At 38.4% G+C, this 15323-nt stretch overlaps 1 protein-coding gene across 4 annotated transcripts in view; it reads right to left on the bottom strand.

Moving 5' to 3' along the window:
• Positions 1-490: 490 nt before the first annotated feature.
• Positions 491-15323, bottom strand: part of TRMT11 (tRNA methyltransferase 11 homolog) — a 58396-nt gene continuing 43563 nt past the window's right edge. For all 4 annotated transcript variants that reach the window (XM_047860326.1, XM_047860328.1, XM_047860327.1 and 1 more), the window contains one exon: positions 491-1063. In XM_047860326.1, the coding sequence (XP_047716282.1) occupies positions 932-1063 (132 nt within the window). In that variant the 3' untranslated portion in view covers positions 491-931. The remainder of the gene's footprint in view (positions 1064-15323) is intronic.

The following is a 15323-nucleotide window of genomic DNA, read 5'->3' as shown; positions in this document are numbered from 1 at the left end:
CACCCTGCTGAGGTACATTTGACCACCAAAAGCAGGAAAGCTATTAGCATCCTGAATTAATGGGTAGAGTGGTTTTCAAACAAGATATTTTCATGATGGACACACTGTAGACTCAGCAAAGTTTCTCCTTCAAGAAAAATATAGCTTCTATTTCAAAGAGCTCTGATTAGGCCTAATACCATTAGGGAACCATCAAGGATTTGTGTTGTTGTTACTGCTTTTAACTATTGGTTACTTTCTAAACCAAAAATTGTGGGTAGTTAACTTGACCAACAGTCAAGTTCTAGGAATGCAGGAGCAAGTCCAAGGTACAGATGAGCTTCAGATGTGGACAGGCCTCAAGGAGTTGGGGAGCTTTTCAGGTTGCCAGGTCTTAGCCTTTCCTCTCATCACCATTATGCTATCATTACATACTAGTCTGGAACTTATAAATAAAAATTCATTTCCTTCATCACATCCCCCTTCCCCAAAAGCACCAAATACACCACCATTTTAGGGATCCTCAGTAAACTTTATTAGTGGCACTGTAAATCAATTACAATCAGAAACCAAATTAAACAAACCTACTAAACGAATAAATTCTCAACCATGGTTAACTGCTTGTAACATATCTGGCAAGTATCTGTTTAAAAAGTCAACAGTATCAGTTCCCCTTGCAAATTAATTACCAAAAATATAACTGTTTTCAATTTCCATAATACTTGAAAGTACAAATATAAATTAAATATGGTTCCAAAGACTACATACAACAAAACAGTCTATAAAACAAAGCTAATTGTAAAAGAATTGTTCAATTTACTTTGTAGCATTTATTTCGTTATATAAAAGTATTTAAAACAGTATATGTTTTCTATATCATACATGGAAGTTCACATCCAGATGTCTTTTCTGTTAAATCCTTACTCTTTTTCCATTGTCAGAATCTTCATTTTCACTCTTGGCTACATTTCTCTTCCTTGGCAATTCTTTTTGTTACGCCACTGAAATATTTCTCACGGAAGGAATTATGACCTTGGTATGGGAGAAAGTGATCACTTAACAGATGTGAATACTGGTCCCGGTTCTGGTTGGAAAATATAAAAAACAAAGATGTCTGAGTTATTTCTTTAGTTAGCTTGAAACCAAAGCAGCCATTTACTTTAAGCAAAATCCCGCTCTCTGGTGCATGTTTGTTTTTCTTTATTATCTGAATTAGAAATACACCACCATTCTATATCTGTATCCTGCTTGGGTATCCAACAGTGTTCTCAACTGCTTCACTTCGTGTGATCTGTACAACAATCCTCTGCACAAAGAGAGCAAATACTTTCACTGGGAAAACAGAGATCCAGGGAGGGCACAGAGAACAGCCCCAGGCAACACAAGTTCAGACAACCACATACATCTTCAGATCCACAGTTCAGCCGAAATTGAAATCACCCATGACAGTAAGAATCCTCACACATGGAAGCTTCCACTCCAGAGATATTTAACAGCAGTGATTTATGTAATGTCCTACAGATAGAGAAATCTATTTGGAGGCAAAACCATATTCAGTTCATGAAGTAAACTACTTCTGGCAACTTTACCACAGTAGATTAAGATAAAAGTTAAACAACGATTTCCACACTCAGACTTCAGAGGCAGGTAAGGACTAGCGCTCAGACTGATGTTTGGACACTGGAAATAGAAATCTGGGTCGGAAGGTTATATTTCAGCTTAGAAAATTGAGGGCTAATTAATCTTCCCCATTTCACTAGTCATCTCAAACTGTGAAAAAAAATCTAATTAGAAATAAAATCTCTCTTCCTATGTACTGTAAAATCAGATTCCATTGCATGTAAATTGATGTGATTTTGACAACAGATATAAAGACATAATTAGAAAATATGAAGCCTAATTTTTTATCCTGGTTTCAGTATCAGAATGATATCTACAAATATATCTGGAATATAACAATCTTCACATATTTTTATATTTTTCCTTATTCCTGTATGAAATGAGTATCTTCATCCTTTTCTTCATACCTAATATTTAATAAAGCCTAGGTGTAGCCAAAATAAAATTATGTTGGCTGATTTGTTTATTCAGAAACTATTTTGTCACAGAATTTCTTTTTAAATCACACAAAATCCAAACCATTAAACATGTCCAGATTTCCTGATTCATTAAAAAAAAGGAAAGAAAAAAGGCCTTCATTGTGGTCCCCTTCTGCGATTCTGTGCTGCAGCCTGCAGGGTTCCATTTCACGTATCCATTGGATTCTGTATGCACTCTGTTCCTAGGAATTTTGTTGGTTCATTTCTCTTGCTCTCTTTGCTGTGAGGGCTTCATTCTCTTGTGAGTGTCTTTATTATCTTTTTCATGGTCTCAGAAAGAAGGTGGGACAACCTGTATTGTCAGCCCATCGCCTTGGACTGGAACCCCTTTCCCACACTCCTGCTGTGCACACTAGCTCCCCATTTGCTGAGTACTTCAGCAAGCTCTGAAGGGGATTATTGTACAGAAAATACTACCCTATAAGATTGTAAAAAGTTACAACTTGTGCTTCTCGGCACAAGCAGAAAAACTACCATGCCTGAGGCACTTTAACTGTGTAACCCAATAAGAAGAGGTATAGGGCTACTTATGTGCAGGCACTGTTCCAAGTACTTTATATACACTGACTTATTCAATCCTTACAATAACTGTGTAAGAACAGTAGTGTAATTGTCTCCATTTTACAGATAAGGAAACTGAGGCACAGAAAGGTTAACTAACCTGCCCAAGGTCACACGACTCGAGTAAAAATAAACGAGATTCAAATTTTGAGCCCTTAACCTTTATGCCTTCTTGCTTATCAAAAAAACATAAACCATAAGAATAAAGGTGGAGTACCAAATTTAGAAAATAGTAGCTACTTAAATTTTATGACACTAAGTACATTACATACTTCTGCAAGTGCATGAAAACATGCCAGTGGTTACTAACTCCAGGCTATGTAATTTGCAAAAGATGAAAGATAAAGTTTATCAGATCAACCTGTAGGTACATAATTAACGAACACCTAATGAAACGTGGCATTTACTAGATATTTATTATGGGCCCCAAACTACACAAATGTTTTATATGAACTACCTAATATAAACTCATCTTCTCTAAGAGATAAGTACACTATTAACATCCCTTACAGCTGAGGAATTATAGAGTACAGGCCCAAGATAACAGAGCTGGTAAGTGGCAGAGTTAGGATTTAAACACAGGTCCATTTGACCCCTGATACCATACTCTTAACTATAACATAATGAGGTTTTCTCCAAGAGTTAACTTTTTCCTCAACTCGAGAAGGAGTATCTCTGGCAATAAATAGGCGATAAACTAAGGCTTTGATAGCTAAGCGGCCTACCCACAAAGCAACAGAACTAGATCAGAAGTACTATTAACTTCGTTCTGGCCACTAAGAGGATTATTTCAATGACACAAAATCTTTGTAGCAGGAGGACAAATAAGGAGCCACGAGGATGCCTGAGGGATACCATACCCCCAGGGGCACGGTGGACTTCAGAGGAGGACTCTGGTCTGGTCCACATCTCAGGACTGTACGCGGGGCAGCAGCAATACAGAACAACGTTCCAGCATTTAACCTTGGCTTGTGCATTTCAACTTTCATCAAAAGTCTGACTGAAGGGTCATCTGAAAGGAAGGGACATGCCATTCAACTACCCTCCAACTTCTGTCCTTCTATCAAGAAAGATCGCTAGAAAACCTGTCCACTTCCTGAGCCACACTAGCTCACTCCTGGCAGAAATGTTGCTTGGCTATTTAAAACTCTGTCCAGATGTCGACATCTCCTGCTGCTTTACTCCTCCCCACAGCTCCCTGCATCACTCTCTACCTAGACATGGAAATCAGAAGCCTGGGTCAAATGGCTCTCCCTTTTCCTGTCACATTCAGTCAGTCCGAAAATCTTTGATTCTCCACCCTAAATGTCTCAAATCCACTTCTCTTCACGACAACTCCAGTACTGGCATCTAAACTTCCTCATCTCTCCTTTTTTTCCCCTCAATGGCCAGTTGCCCTCTCTCCAGTGGCTCCCTCTCCAGTCTATTTTCCATACTGAGACTAAACTCAACTTGTTAAAATGCAAATCTAATGTGCCAGCATTCCTGGTTAAAATCCACATGGGTTCGAACATTCCCCAATTCTGAGGCTTTCCCCTTAATGTCTGGGAGTTGGACTCAACTGCACATCAGTTTGCTGAACGTCCTCTCAGTTTCCTCTCCCACACAGGAGGAATCACAACACCAGCTGGCAGTGAGGTCCTTCCCAGCTCTGCCTTCTGTCTTCTCTTATCCCTGTGACGCCTCCAGGCCATGCACGACCACCTCTATGTTGAAATGCACGGCAGACTACTTTGGGGAATGTTCTGGAGCATGCAGTGGTGAGGAGGACAAGATAGATTCCAGCATGCGGGCTCAGTAGGCAGCTGAGGACAGGCTGGAGACTGACGCAGGCTCAACTGGTAATGGGCCTAGACAACCATGCTGCCAAGGACGCAGTGCACCTGAGGAAGCAGGGCGTACAGAACACAAAAGCTGAAACACAGTGGGAAATAGGCTTCCTCACAGACCAACGAGACAGCTTAACAAAACAGCTGGCCTTTGACCTAAAGGATATAAAAAAGACAAACTGGTGATAAAGAGCAGAGAATATGATGATCAGAGTAAGGGACTGGAAATGAACAGCAGGAGCCTGGAAGATCCCATAGCAGTAATTACAACCTATACTAATTAATGGCTATCAAGAAAACATATACTACCTATGACATACTTATCTGGGTAGTTTAGATCACAAGATTTCCTCAGAATAGAGTAAAAGTAAAATAAGCTCCTAACAGACCTTGTGTTCAGTGGTACAGAGACCCAGTGGCAGAGAAATATGTGCGACTGGAAAAGTTAGGAACGTCTATAACCTTAGAAATGCAACCTCTGGGGGCGCCTGGGTGGCGCAGTCGGTTAAGCGTCCGACTTCAGCCAGGTCACGATCTCGCGGTCCGTGAGTTCGAGCCCCGCGTCGGGCTCTGGGCTGATGGCTCAGGGCCTGGAGCCCGTTTCCGATTCTGTGTCTCCCTCTCTCTCTGCCCCTCCCCCGTTCATGCTCTGTCTCTCTCTGTCCCAAAAATAAATAAAAACGTTGAAAAAAGAAATGCAACCTCTGGAGGGGGGAAAAATCCCTATTCATCTTTATCTCTCAGGGAGTAGGGAATAATTGGTATAAGGAATGCGTATGGGTCCTGTGCTGGAATGCCTCCTTCTACAAGGCTGATTGTGAAATAAAACATTTGTAACAAAAACTCCTGGAGAACCCAAAAATTCCAAATCCCTTGTGCAGTCAGAGATCTGGGAAGAGCCGTTCCAGTAGCGAGCAGCCTAAGTCCCGCTTCAGGGTAAGCGAGACACTCCAGGGACTTGGGCTACCGTTTTCACCTAAGCGGAAAAGTCATGGTTCATAAATGTTCCATATGAAACATTTAGTATATCTGTAGTCTACCACATATTATATCAGACATGTAAGTATCATATACCTATGAATAATACACACTTAAAATATACCCTTTCCATAAAAAATATACTATTTGCAACTGCTCAGAATTTAAGTTACCTTGACGCTGAAGAAAATGGCAAACTCGGTAGGTTTTTTTTCTTTTTTCTCTTTCATCCTATCTTTAGTTTATCAGGGCTCACACTTGAGATGATGATATTCAACTCTACATATTTTTCATCACCTTTTCATGCTCTTCTCCATTCACATTCCCTGCCCATCTCAACCAAGAATATCTGCAGATTTTTTTTCAACTCCGTATCTCGAAGGTCCAAAGTGTTTACTTAAAAGGAGAAGAGTATCCTCAAGCAACACAACCATTGATGTCCCTCATAACTCAAGCTTGCGACAGTGTCCGACTTCTGGTTTCTCTAACACTTTCAAACCTGCCTATCGCTATCAGTCATCATATCACCTAAGTAGCATAAAGTCTGAGTCCTGCCAATTTTTAGTAAGCAAGAAATGCTTCATGGAAAATTAAAACACACAAAGAATTAGGAAATGCCCAGAGAGAAAACTATGGCAGTGAATGATTACAGATTACCTTTCCCAAATTTAACTAGTAGTTAGTAGTAACCTACTAGTAGGTTAGTAGTTACAGGAGATATGAATAAATTATTAAGATTATTGATTACACTATGTTTTAGACACTCACCATTTTTAAAATTTCATTATTGAAGCACAGTGTATACACAGTATCAGGTGTTTCAGGTTTCAGGTGCATGAGTTTCAGGTGTACAACACACTGATTCAGCAATTCCATATATTACTCAATGCTCATCACAATAAGTGTAGTCACCATCAGTCACCACAAAACATTAACAATATTATTGAGTATACTCCCCACACTGTACACATCCTCACTGCCATCTCTTACTTATATCTAGAAGTTTGTACTTCTTAATCCCCTTCACCTATTTTGCTCATCCCCCCACCCACTTCCCCTCTGGTAACCACCACTTTGTATATTTGTTTTTTGGATTCAACGTATAAATGAAATCATATAGCGTTTGTCTCTGACCTATTTCACTTAGCATGATACCCTCTAGGTCCATCCATGTTGTTCACAAATGGCAAGATCTCATCCTTTCTTATGGCTATCCATTGTACATATATATCTTCTTTATTCGTTCATCTATTGATGGACTCTTAGATTGCTTGGTTATTGTAAATAATGCTACAATAAACACAGGGGTTGCATATACTTTTCAAATTTGTTTTTGTTTTCTTCAGGTAAATACCCAGTGGTGGGATTATTGGATCATACGGTATTCCTATTTTTAATTTTGTGAGGAACCTCCATATTGTTTTCCACAGTGGTTGCACCAATTTACATCCCTACCAACAGAGCACGAGGGGTCCCGTTTCTCCACATCCTCGCCAACACTTGTTATTTCTTGTCTTTTTGATACTAGCCATTCTGACTCGTGTGAGGTGATATCTCATTGTGGTTTTGATTTGCATTTCCCTGAAAATTAGTGATGTTGAACATCTTTTCATGTGTCTGGTGGCCATCTGTATGTCTTCTCTGGAAAATGTGTATTCAGGTCCTCTGCCCATTTTTAATCAGATTGCTTGCGTTTTGTTTTTTTCATTTTGTTTTGTTTTGTTTTTTTGTTTTTTGGTGTTGAGCTATAGAAGTTCTTTATATACTTTGTATATTAACCCCTTATTGAACATACCATTTTTTATAACAGAGTTTCTACAGGAAAATGTGTACTAGTCTCAGATGGCTACATAATGGAAATATACTGCTTTCAGACCTATCACTTAACCCTGTAAGACAAACAGCATAAATATGACAATACACAAATTCTGATTCAAGAAAGAACTTATATTTACAACTATGTGTTTTACAAAAGTGAATTATTTTTTGCATCTTTTCCTAGAAGATTGTTATCTAAATTTTGCAGATAAGGAAATGGAGGCTGAAAGAGTTTAAATAATCTGCCACCGATAAACCAGTAAGGAGCATTTGTAGAACTGTAGCCTAGACCACACTTCAAAGCCCATGCTTTTTCCATTACACTTCTTTTCTTAGTGGAAATTATATCAAAACAATGGCTAAAGAGTTAACTTCCCACATGGTAGATCAGTGGGTCATTCAAAATGGAATTTGACATTTAGAAGACATTCCTCACAGAACAGCAACATTATGGTAGCACATATTTCTGATCTAAACTTTTAGACAGAACCCCTTTAACCACTGTCCCACCCAGCCAATTTCCTGTCCTATCAGTACTGCTAATTCTAAACATAAACCACTTGAAGAATTTTAACACACTTGCCAAAGAAACCAAAGGAAGACTTACAATCGGTAGTATACTTTTATGTGTACACTGCCCTCTGCTGGCTGAAGTAGGTAAATACTTCTCTAGAGTACTTCCTAATGCGGGTAATGGCAGCTTAAAGCCCAGCTGACAGTCAGTCCCTCACTATTTGTGAGTTCTGCTTGCTGTAAACACCTACAGTCACAGAGCACCAACATGATCGGGATGGCCATTTTACTTCAGGAAACATCAGCATTTATCCACACCGTTTCGTTTTTTAAAGAATGATGTGGAAATATAGAAATACATATCCTCTTTGGTGATTCTAAAATGTATCACTGTCATCTATGCCCGACCTAGAACTGCAAATTATTCTCTAATAAAAGAAAAAGTACATAAACTAGACATTGTTCAAGTTAATCCTTATTCAAGTTAATTATTTTTTACAACTCTACATCAAAAGGAGTAAAATAACAAAAAAGACATTGAAAGTACTTCAGCCACTTACAATTTATTTTAATCTAAATGGGAACAAATTCTCAAGAAAACAAAATTGTATGTTTTGCAGTAACTTTTGAAATGGACACTTTAAATGGAACTAATGACACCCTGAATTATACTGAGAATACACACATGTAAGAGTATTTCTCAAACGGAGCCTCACAAACTGCTCAGACTTTAAAGGAACTAAAGTTTCTTCACTGAGAAGTCCACATAGGTAACACTACCCTTCTAGTTACTGCTTTCTCCCCGAAACTTGCCATTCTTTATTATCATCTCCTCCGCAAACACCAGGAAGGTGTAAGGATTTTCCACAATATGGTGATTCGGCTGCTTGTTTGGTTTGTTTCTCGTGAGAAATGAAGCCTAGGTACCAGGGGACTGAAATGTTTTTGTAACACTGATTTTTGAAGAGTGATGTCAGGGTAATGACAAAACCCCATGTACTTTCAAAGAGAAAACTTTTAGTTAGCCATAACTGTTCTTTCTCTTCCTTCAAATGGATGATTTAAATATTGCTGAATTGGATTGTTTTTATTCTAGAAGGGCCCCAAATAATCCCTGAACAATTACTATTCATTAAGTATTTGTTGAGTTGAGCAAAACAGGCAAGATCTGTGAATTCACAGGGCTTATATGCTAGTAGAAGACAGACATTAAAGACTGTCTACCCAAACATATACTTACAAACCGTGATTAAACACTGGGAAGAGTTACCATAATATGAGACACCCAGCTAGATGGGGTGAAGAGTATGGACAATAAAAGCTTCCCTAAGGAAGGAGCATTTATCTGAGACCTAAGAGTCTCAGGTGAGAGGGGATAAGAGAGGAAACACAATGTGAGAAGACTCTGAAACTAAAAAGAGATAAATACATTCTGGGAACTGAAAACAGGCCAGTGTGGCTAACGCCTGGTACACAAAAGTGAAGGTGACACACAATGAAATGGCTGAGACAAGCCAGAAATAGATCAGGCTGGCCTTAAGGTTATGTGAAAGATTCTGAATTTTATTTTAAATTCCACAGAAAGTCATTGATGACTTTTAAGCATGGGAGCTCCACTATCTATTTACATCCTGGAGTCAGACACACTACCAATGCGTCATGAGATCACAGGTAAGAGCTTACCTATTTACATTCTTAAAGATCCTCTGGCTACTGCATAGGAAATATAACAGCAGGAGAAATCACAGAAGCAGGGAAACCAGTTGGGAGACTATTTTCAATAGCCCAATATTTTGTTTTCAAAAGCACTGTCTTCATGTGAAAGGGGGAAAAAAATTCAAGAAAACTATCATCCACTCATCTCAAGCCAGATTTCTGGATGCTACCTTAACTCCTGTTGCCCTCAGCCCAATTATACAATCAGTAATCAAATTCTGTCATGTCTACCTCCCTCCAAACTCTTAATTCTATTAACTCCTCTACAATCTCCGCTTCTACCCTTCTTAGTTTACAGCTTCATCATCTTTGCACCACCATGTCAGAAGCCTCTACATTGCTACCACAGGTATCTTTCCACAACTCAAACTTACCTGCATATTAAAGCCCAGGTGACTTTCATAAAACACGAACTTCTGCCACTCTCCTAACATCCCTCATGGGCTTGCCATCACCAAAAAGGATCAACTCGAAGTTCTTTAGTATGTAAAGACCTTCAACACTAAGCATTCTTTGGTTTTCAACTTCCGCTCCAACCATTCCTCCCCCAAATACTTAGTATTTCAGTCGTGCTAAAATACTTCAGGGCTCCCTGAATGGTCCACAACCCCTCTCATGCCTCTGTACCTTTGCTTGAGAGAGAGAGAGAATGAGCAGGGGAGGGCAGAGAGAGAGGGAAACAGGATCTGAAGCGGGTTCCACACTGTCAGCACAGAGCCCGACGTGGGGCTTGAACTTGCAAACCTTGAGATCATGACCTGAGCCAAAGTCGGAGCCTCCCAGGCACCCCAACTGGCTTCCTCTCTTGACAAGCACCATTTCCTCAGGTAGATGCTCTCCGGTGTTCACATAGCACCTCGCACAGGTCACTACAGAACCGAACATATGAGATTGGGATGGGTTGGGTGCCCACTTCTCTCACTGTGCAAGTACTCTAAGGATAAGGACTATGACTTAGTCTCTTTAGCCTCATCACCTTACACAAATGGTCCCATAAACACAGGCCGAGTGATGAAAGCCAGGGCTTTCCCCTTAGGGAACACGTAATCAAGTCCAGAAAAGAAAACATACAAAAATATGAGAAGTACATGAACATAAAAATCATTAAAAGGCACAGTTTTCTTACTAATTTCTGACAGCACCTTTTCCAAAATTTCACCTGTCCTCAAGACCTTAGATTACTATGTTTATTCACTCCCAGCAAAAACTTAAAACCTCCTTTACAGAGAAACAATGAGTCATCAGGTATGAGTTTCTTCAACTTCCTTGCCCCACCATCCTCTACTATAAACAATCCCCTAAGTTTACCTCTCACACCATCCCCATCCACATTCTGAGTAAAGCCAAAGTTCTCTCTCACTGTGTCCTTTTACTGCCAAAAGAGTTACTTTTATAGAAACCCCCAAACTTTGATGAAAATATCTGAGAGGTAATCATCAATGTATAAAATTACTATTTAAAAATAAGGGATTTCCCCTAGAAAAGTGTGAGTTTGGAGCTGAAATTGCAGAAGTTCTACAGCCATTCAGAAGAAATCCAAATGGCTTCTATTATAATTACAGGTTAGGTTCAAGTTGTCCTTTTACTTACTGACAGTTCCTGATAATGAGATAATGATTTCTTCTACCTCACTAGTATTAACCTTAAGCCATTTATATTCTCAGAGTGACAGTAGTTTATACAAAACAGCAGTTTCATTGCAAACAACAGAGTACAAATGGCTTATGAAACTTATTCTATGATAAGTGAAAACCAACAATGCTGTCATCATAGTGAAAGCCACCAAACTAACAATGCTCATCTGATTTTGTCAAGAAAGACTCACTCCTGTATTCCTGAAACAGATTAAAGCTATGATACACATTCTTACATAAGGTGAGAGGAAGAAGGCAAAGAGATGGAAGAGAAAAACATTGGGTAGATTTCCTTTCTTTTAATCAGTAGAGTGAAATGAAAGGTAAATGACAGTGTTGAATCTAACAGGCCTCAGTTCAGCTTCGGGGTAATTACCCATGTCCGGCTTTTGTTTAAAAATCCTGCTCCCCTTATCAAAGCTTCCCACTGCTCTACATCTGGTACTGGACAGTAGCTATAGAAACCACTTGTGCTAAAGTTATACAACTATAAACAGCACTAGGCCATTTCCAAACCAAGGACAAGCAGGTCAAAAGTCTGGCATCCAATACTATTAAGAGAAACCTCTAACATTATTCTTAATGGGAGCAAGGTAAGGTTGGAAATCTTCATCCCTAAATTAGGTATTCATATATAATCTGTACTTGTAAAAAATTTCATTACTTTGCAAGATATTAAGTTACCTAAAGTCTATTAAAATACTTTAATGCATATTAAAATATTCACTGAGTTCTGAAAATGAGTAACATTTAATGATTCAACTTTGATATCCGGCACTCAACACATAACTTCTTTCTAACTGTAAAAAGACCATCATGGATATTTAAGCTATTAGGATGATACAGCCCTATAAGTACTTTTTTTATTTAAAAAAACTGTTTAATGTTTGTTTATTTCTGAGACAAAGAGAGAGAGACAGAGTATGAGCAGGGGAGGGGCAGAGAGAGAGGGAGACACAGAATCCAAAGCAGGCTCCAGGCTCTGAGCTGTCAGCACAGAGCCTGACATGGGGCTCAAACTCGTGAACTGCAAGATCATGACCTGAGCCAAAGTTGGACACCTAACCAACTGAGCCACCTAGGAGTCTCTAAGTAGTTTCTACATGCCTACCACTAAAAATACATTAACTTTATAAAATTCAAAACTTAACTTCGAATGTTAAAATAATACAGGGCCAACACACCAGGTAAAAATGTTATGACAACTTACTAGTTACTATATCTAAAATACTTAATAAAAACTAAGTAAGTCAGTAGCAAAGGATGAAAAATAGAGCAAAATATGCATTGGCATACACACACATACTCTTCCACTTTAAACTGGAGACTATTCTTCTCCTAGTTGATTTTTTTAAATTGTCACAACCCATTATGAGAAAAATTAACAAAAATACACATGCATTTATGTAAAGATCAAAAAAAAAGCAAAATTACTTGGCTTATGGATCATTTCAATACTAGTGATAGTATGATGGAAAGCAAGAAAGTGATTACCATATTAGTCAGATTAGTGGTTATACCTGCAAGCGAGGTGTTTAGGATCAGAAATAGAGGTGCTGACTGCTGTTTAACCCTAACCTTGGTGGTGGTTACACAGATGTTCACTTTATAATTATTCATTAAACTGCACACTAAGGTTTTAGGCAAAAAAATATGTTGAAAATCTCACAGTTGTATTCCTCATGGGTCATGGGGAGGGAAGAAGATGTATGTTCATGTTTGAATTTGAAAACCACTAGGAAGGGGCGCCTGGGTGGCTCAGTCAGTTAAGCGTCCGACTTCGGCTCAGGTCACGATCTCGCGGTCGGTGAGTTCAAGCCCCGCATCAGGCTCTGGGCTGATGGCTCAGAGCCTGGAGCCTGTTTCTGATTCTGTGTCTCCCTCTCTCTCTGCCCCTTCCCCGTTCATGCTCTGTCTCTCTCTGTCTCAAAAATAAAAAAAAATTAAAAAAAAATAAAACCACTAGGAAGATAATTCTAAGTTACGCATATAATAGAGGATAAAATACACACACACACACACACACACACACACACACACACACGCAAAATACCAACTAGAATTGCCATTCACCAATTTTAAAGGAAGCCAGAGGATCATGCAGATTCCACACATAAATTTCCCATTTCCCTAAACCATTCATACCTTAGGACTCCCAGATTGTATTTTGCAACTGATCGCTAAGATTCTATAATATAATATCAGTATGTTAAAAACTGTTTTACTGTCATAGCTTGAAAATATGATCATTACAGTCAGAGCATAATGGCAGATGCTCTCTCTACCTTTACAGAACTGCTTTTTCCTGCAAATAAAAGAGACATATCCTAGAATCCAGATATCTTAAATGATTACCTTCCTGGAGCAGGTAGGGGATAAACTTTTGCTTTTTCTTGGTTTACCAGAAACAATTTAAAACCATTATGAGAGTATTAACAAAATATCCAGTTTGTTTGGCAAAATCACTTAGTTGCAGAAGTAGAGAAGAAAAAAATCAAATGATGACCTTTAACATTTAAATTCAAGGAAAAGTACCATTAGCAACTAACGTAAGTCATTCAGAACAAGATAACATGAGACACGTAGATGACCATCGTCCTTAAAACTTAATTCAACATGACATGCAGCATCACCAGGCTTTTATCTACTTTTACAAGCCTTTTTCAAACATCAAGTCTAAACATAATTTATAGATAACCCAAATAGTTTCCTTCTGACTTACTACAAAAAATAATTTTTAAAAAGACTCTTCTTTCTTGGTCTTTCTCCGCCCCCCCTTACATATGCATTTGATGGCAATGAACACTGTATCTTATTAATACAGACTTAAAGTTCATGTCTAACTGCCAGATTCTTACCAGATTCTAATTACCAGTGTCACCTGGTCTTATTTTTCCCACTGATAAATGAAGTAGTGTCTCCTTTCTACCAAGCATTATATGATTGAAATACTTCACACCTAATCTCTAATTTTTCGTAGCTCTAATCAAAAGGAAAATATCCACTTTCCTGGCATGAGATAGGCAAAAAAACAAACAAACAAACAAACAAAAAAACTAAAATATTTCAGAAAGACAGGCCAGCCCGGAGAAGCCATCTTTAATTCAAAGAGCTGCCAAAACAACTAACAGCACTAATCCTGAGAACAGATAAAGCATAACAAAATATGCACAAGCATTATGTCAGCAAAACACCAGTTTATGATTAGCAACACTATTAATCATTCTAATATGTAGACTACTTATGACAAAGACTAATTTCTTCTACTTCAAGCCATCCCTAAGTCATTTTCTCAAAGAAGTGGCCTTGGTGTCTCTTCCCTTCCTTCCTCATTTAAAACATGTTATATTAATGGTTCTCTCTCCATAGCTTCAAAATTTCTTGGTACTTAAGTCCCTCAGTTTTGGCCACCCTCCATTCTGATTAATGAAGCATTCATCAGCTTCCTGTTAGTGGACTCTTCATTCAATCCAAAATTTAAAAAATGAACATTAACCCTCAGCACCTGTCACTATGACCTCCCAACATTCCCTATTTTAAATCATCTGAATTACACTGGCTAACTGTAAAATTACAGCTGATATACATAACTTTAGTCTAAATTAGTGTCCATATATCTATACTTCAGTACTTCCCAAATCACTATAAGGTATCAATCATGTCAGGTAAAGAAGTCACAAAACATACAGGGCACCTGATGGCCCATTTAGTGCAGTGGCAACTTAAGATACTCTTTTCTTTTTTACACTTAAACATACTATAGAATAGACTTTAAAACCTGCATGTTTAAAAAAAGATTTCAAGGAAGTCTCAAAATGGGCTACTTGGGTACTCTTTCATCTGTCCAAGTATACTGGTAGAAAAGGCGGACAGTGTGCTGTTACAGGTGACTTTCACTGAAGATATAACTATGACACTGCTATTACACTGGTCCGCTCTGGACACGTCTGAAAATCAGCATTCTTTTCCTAATGAGTTTTGTACGAGAAAAATGTTTTATAGAAGTAGCCACTGTGACCACAACTATATATTGCAGCATTGACTACATGCTGTATCAACAGGAAAAATGAGTTCTAGTAAAACAAATCACATTCTACCATGGCCCCATGAACAGTGAGGAAAAATGATCTTTAAAAGAAACTAGAAATGTGCCACTCAATAGTATTTGCCTTTTAACCTTAGCATATTCCAAAGGT

Source organism: Prionailurus viverrinus, chromosome B2 (assembly GCF_022837055.1).
Source record: "Prionailurus viverrinus isolate Anna chromosome B2, UM_Priviv_1.0, whole genome shotgun sequence".
NCBI lineage: Eukaryota > Metazoa > Chordata > Mammalia > Carnivora > Felidae > Prionailurus > Prionailurus viverrinus.
Note: the sequence above shows the minus strand (reverse complement) of the source record. Positions and strands in the feature narration are given on the sequence as shown.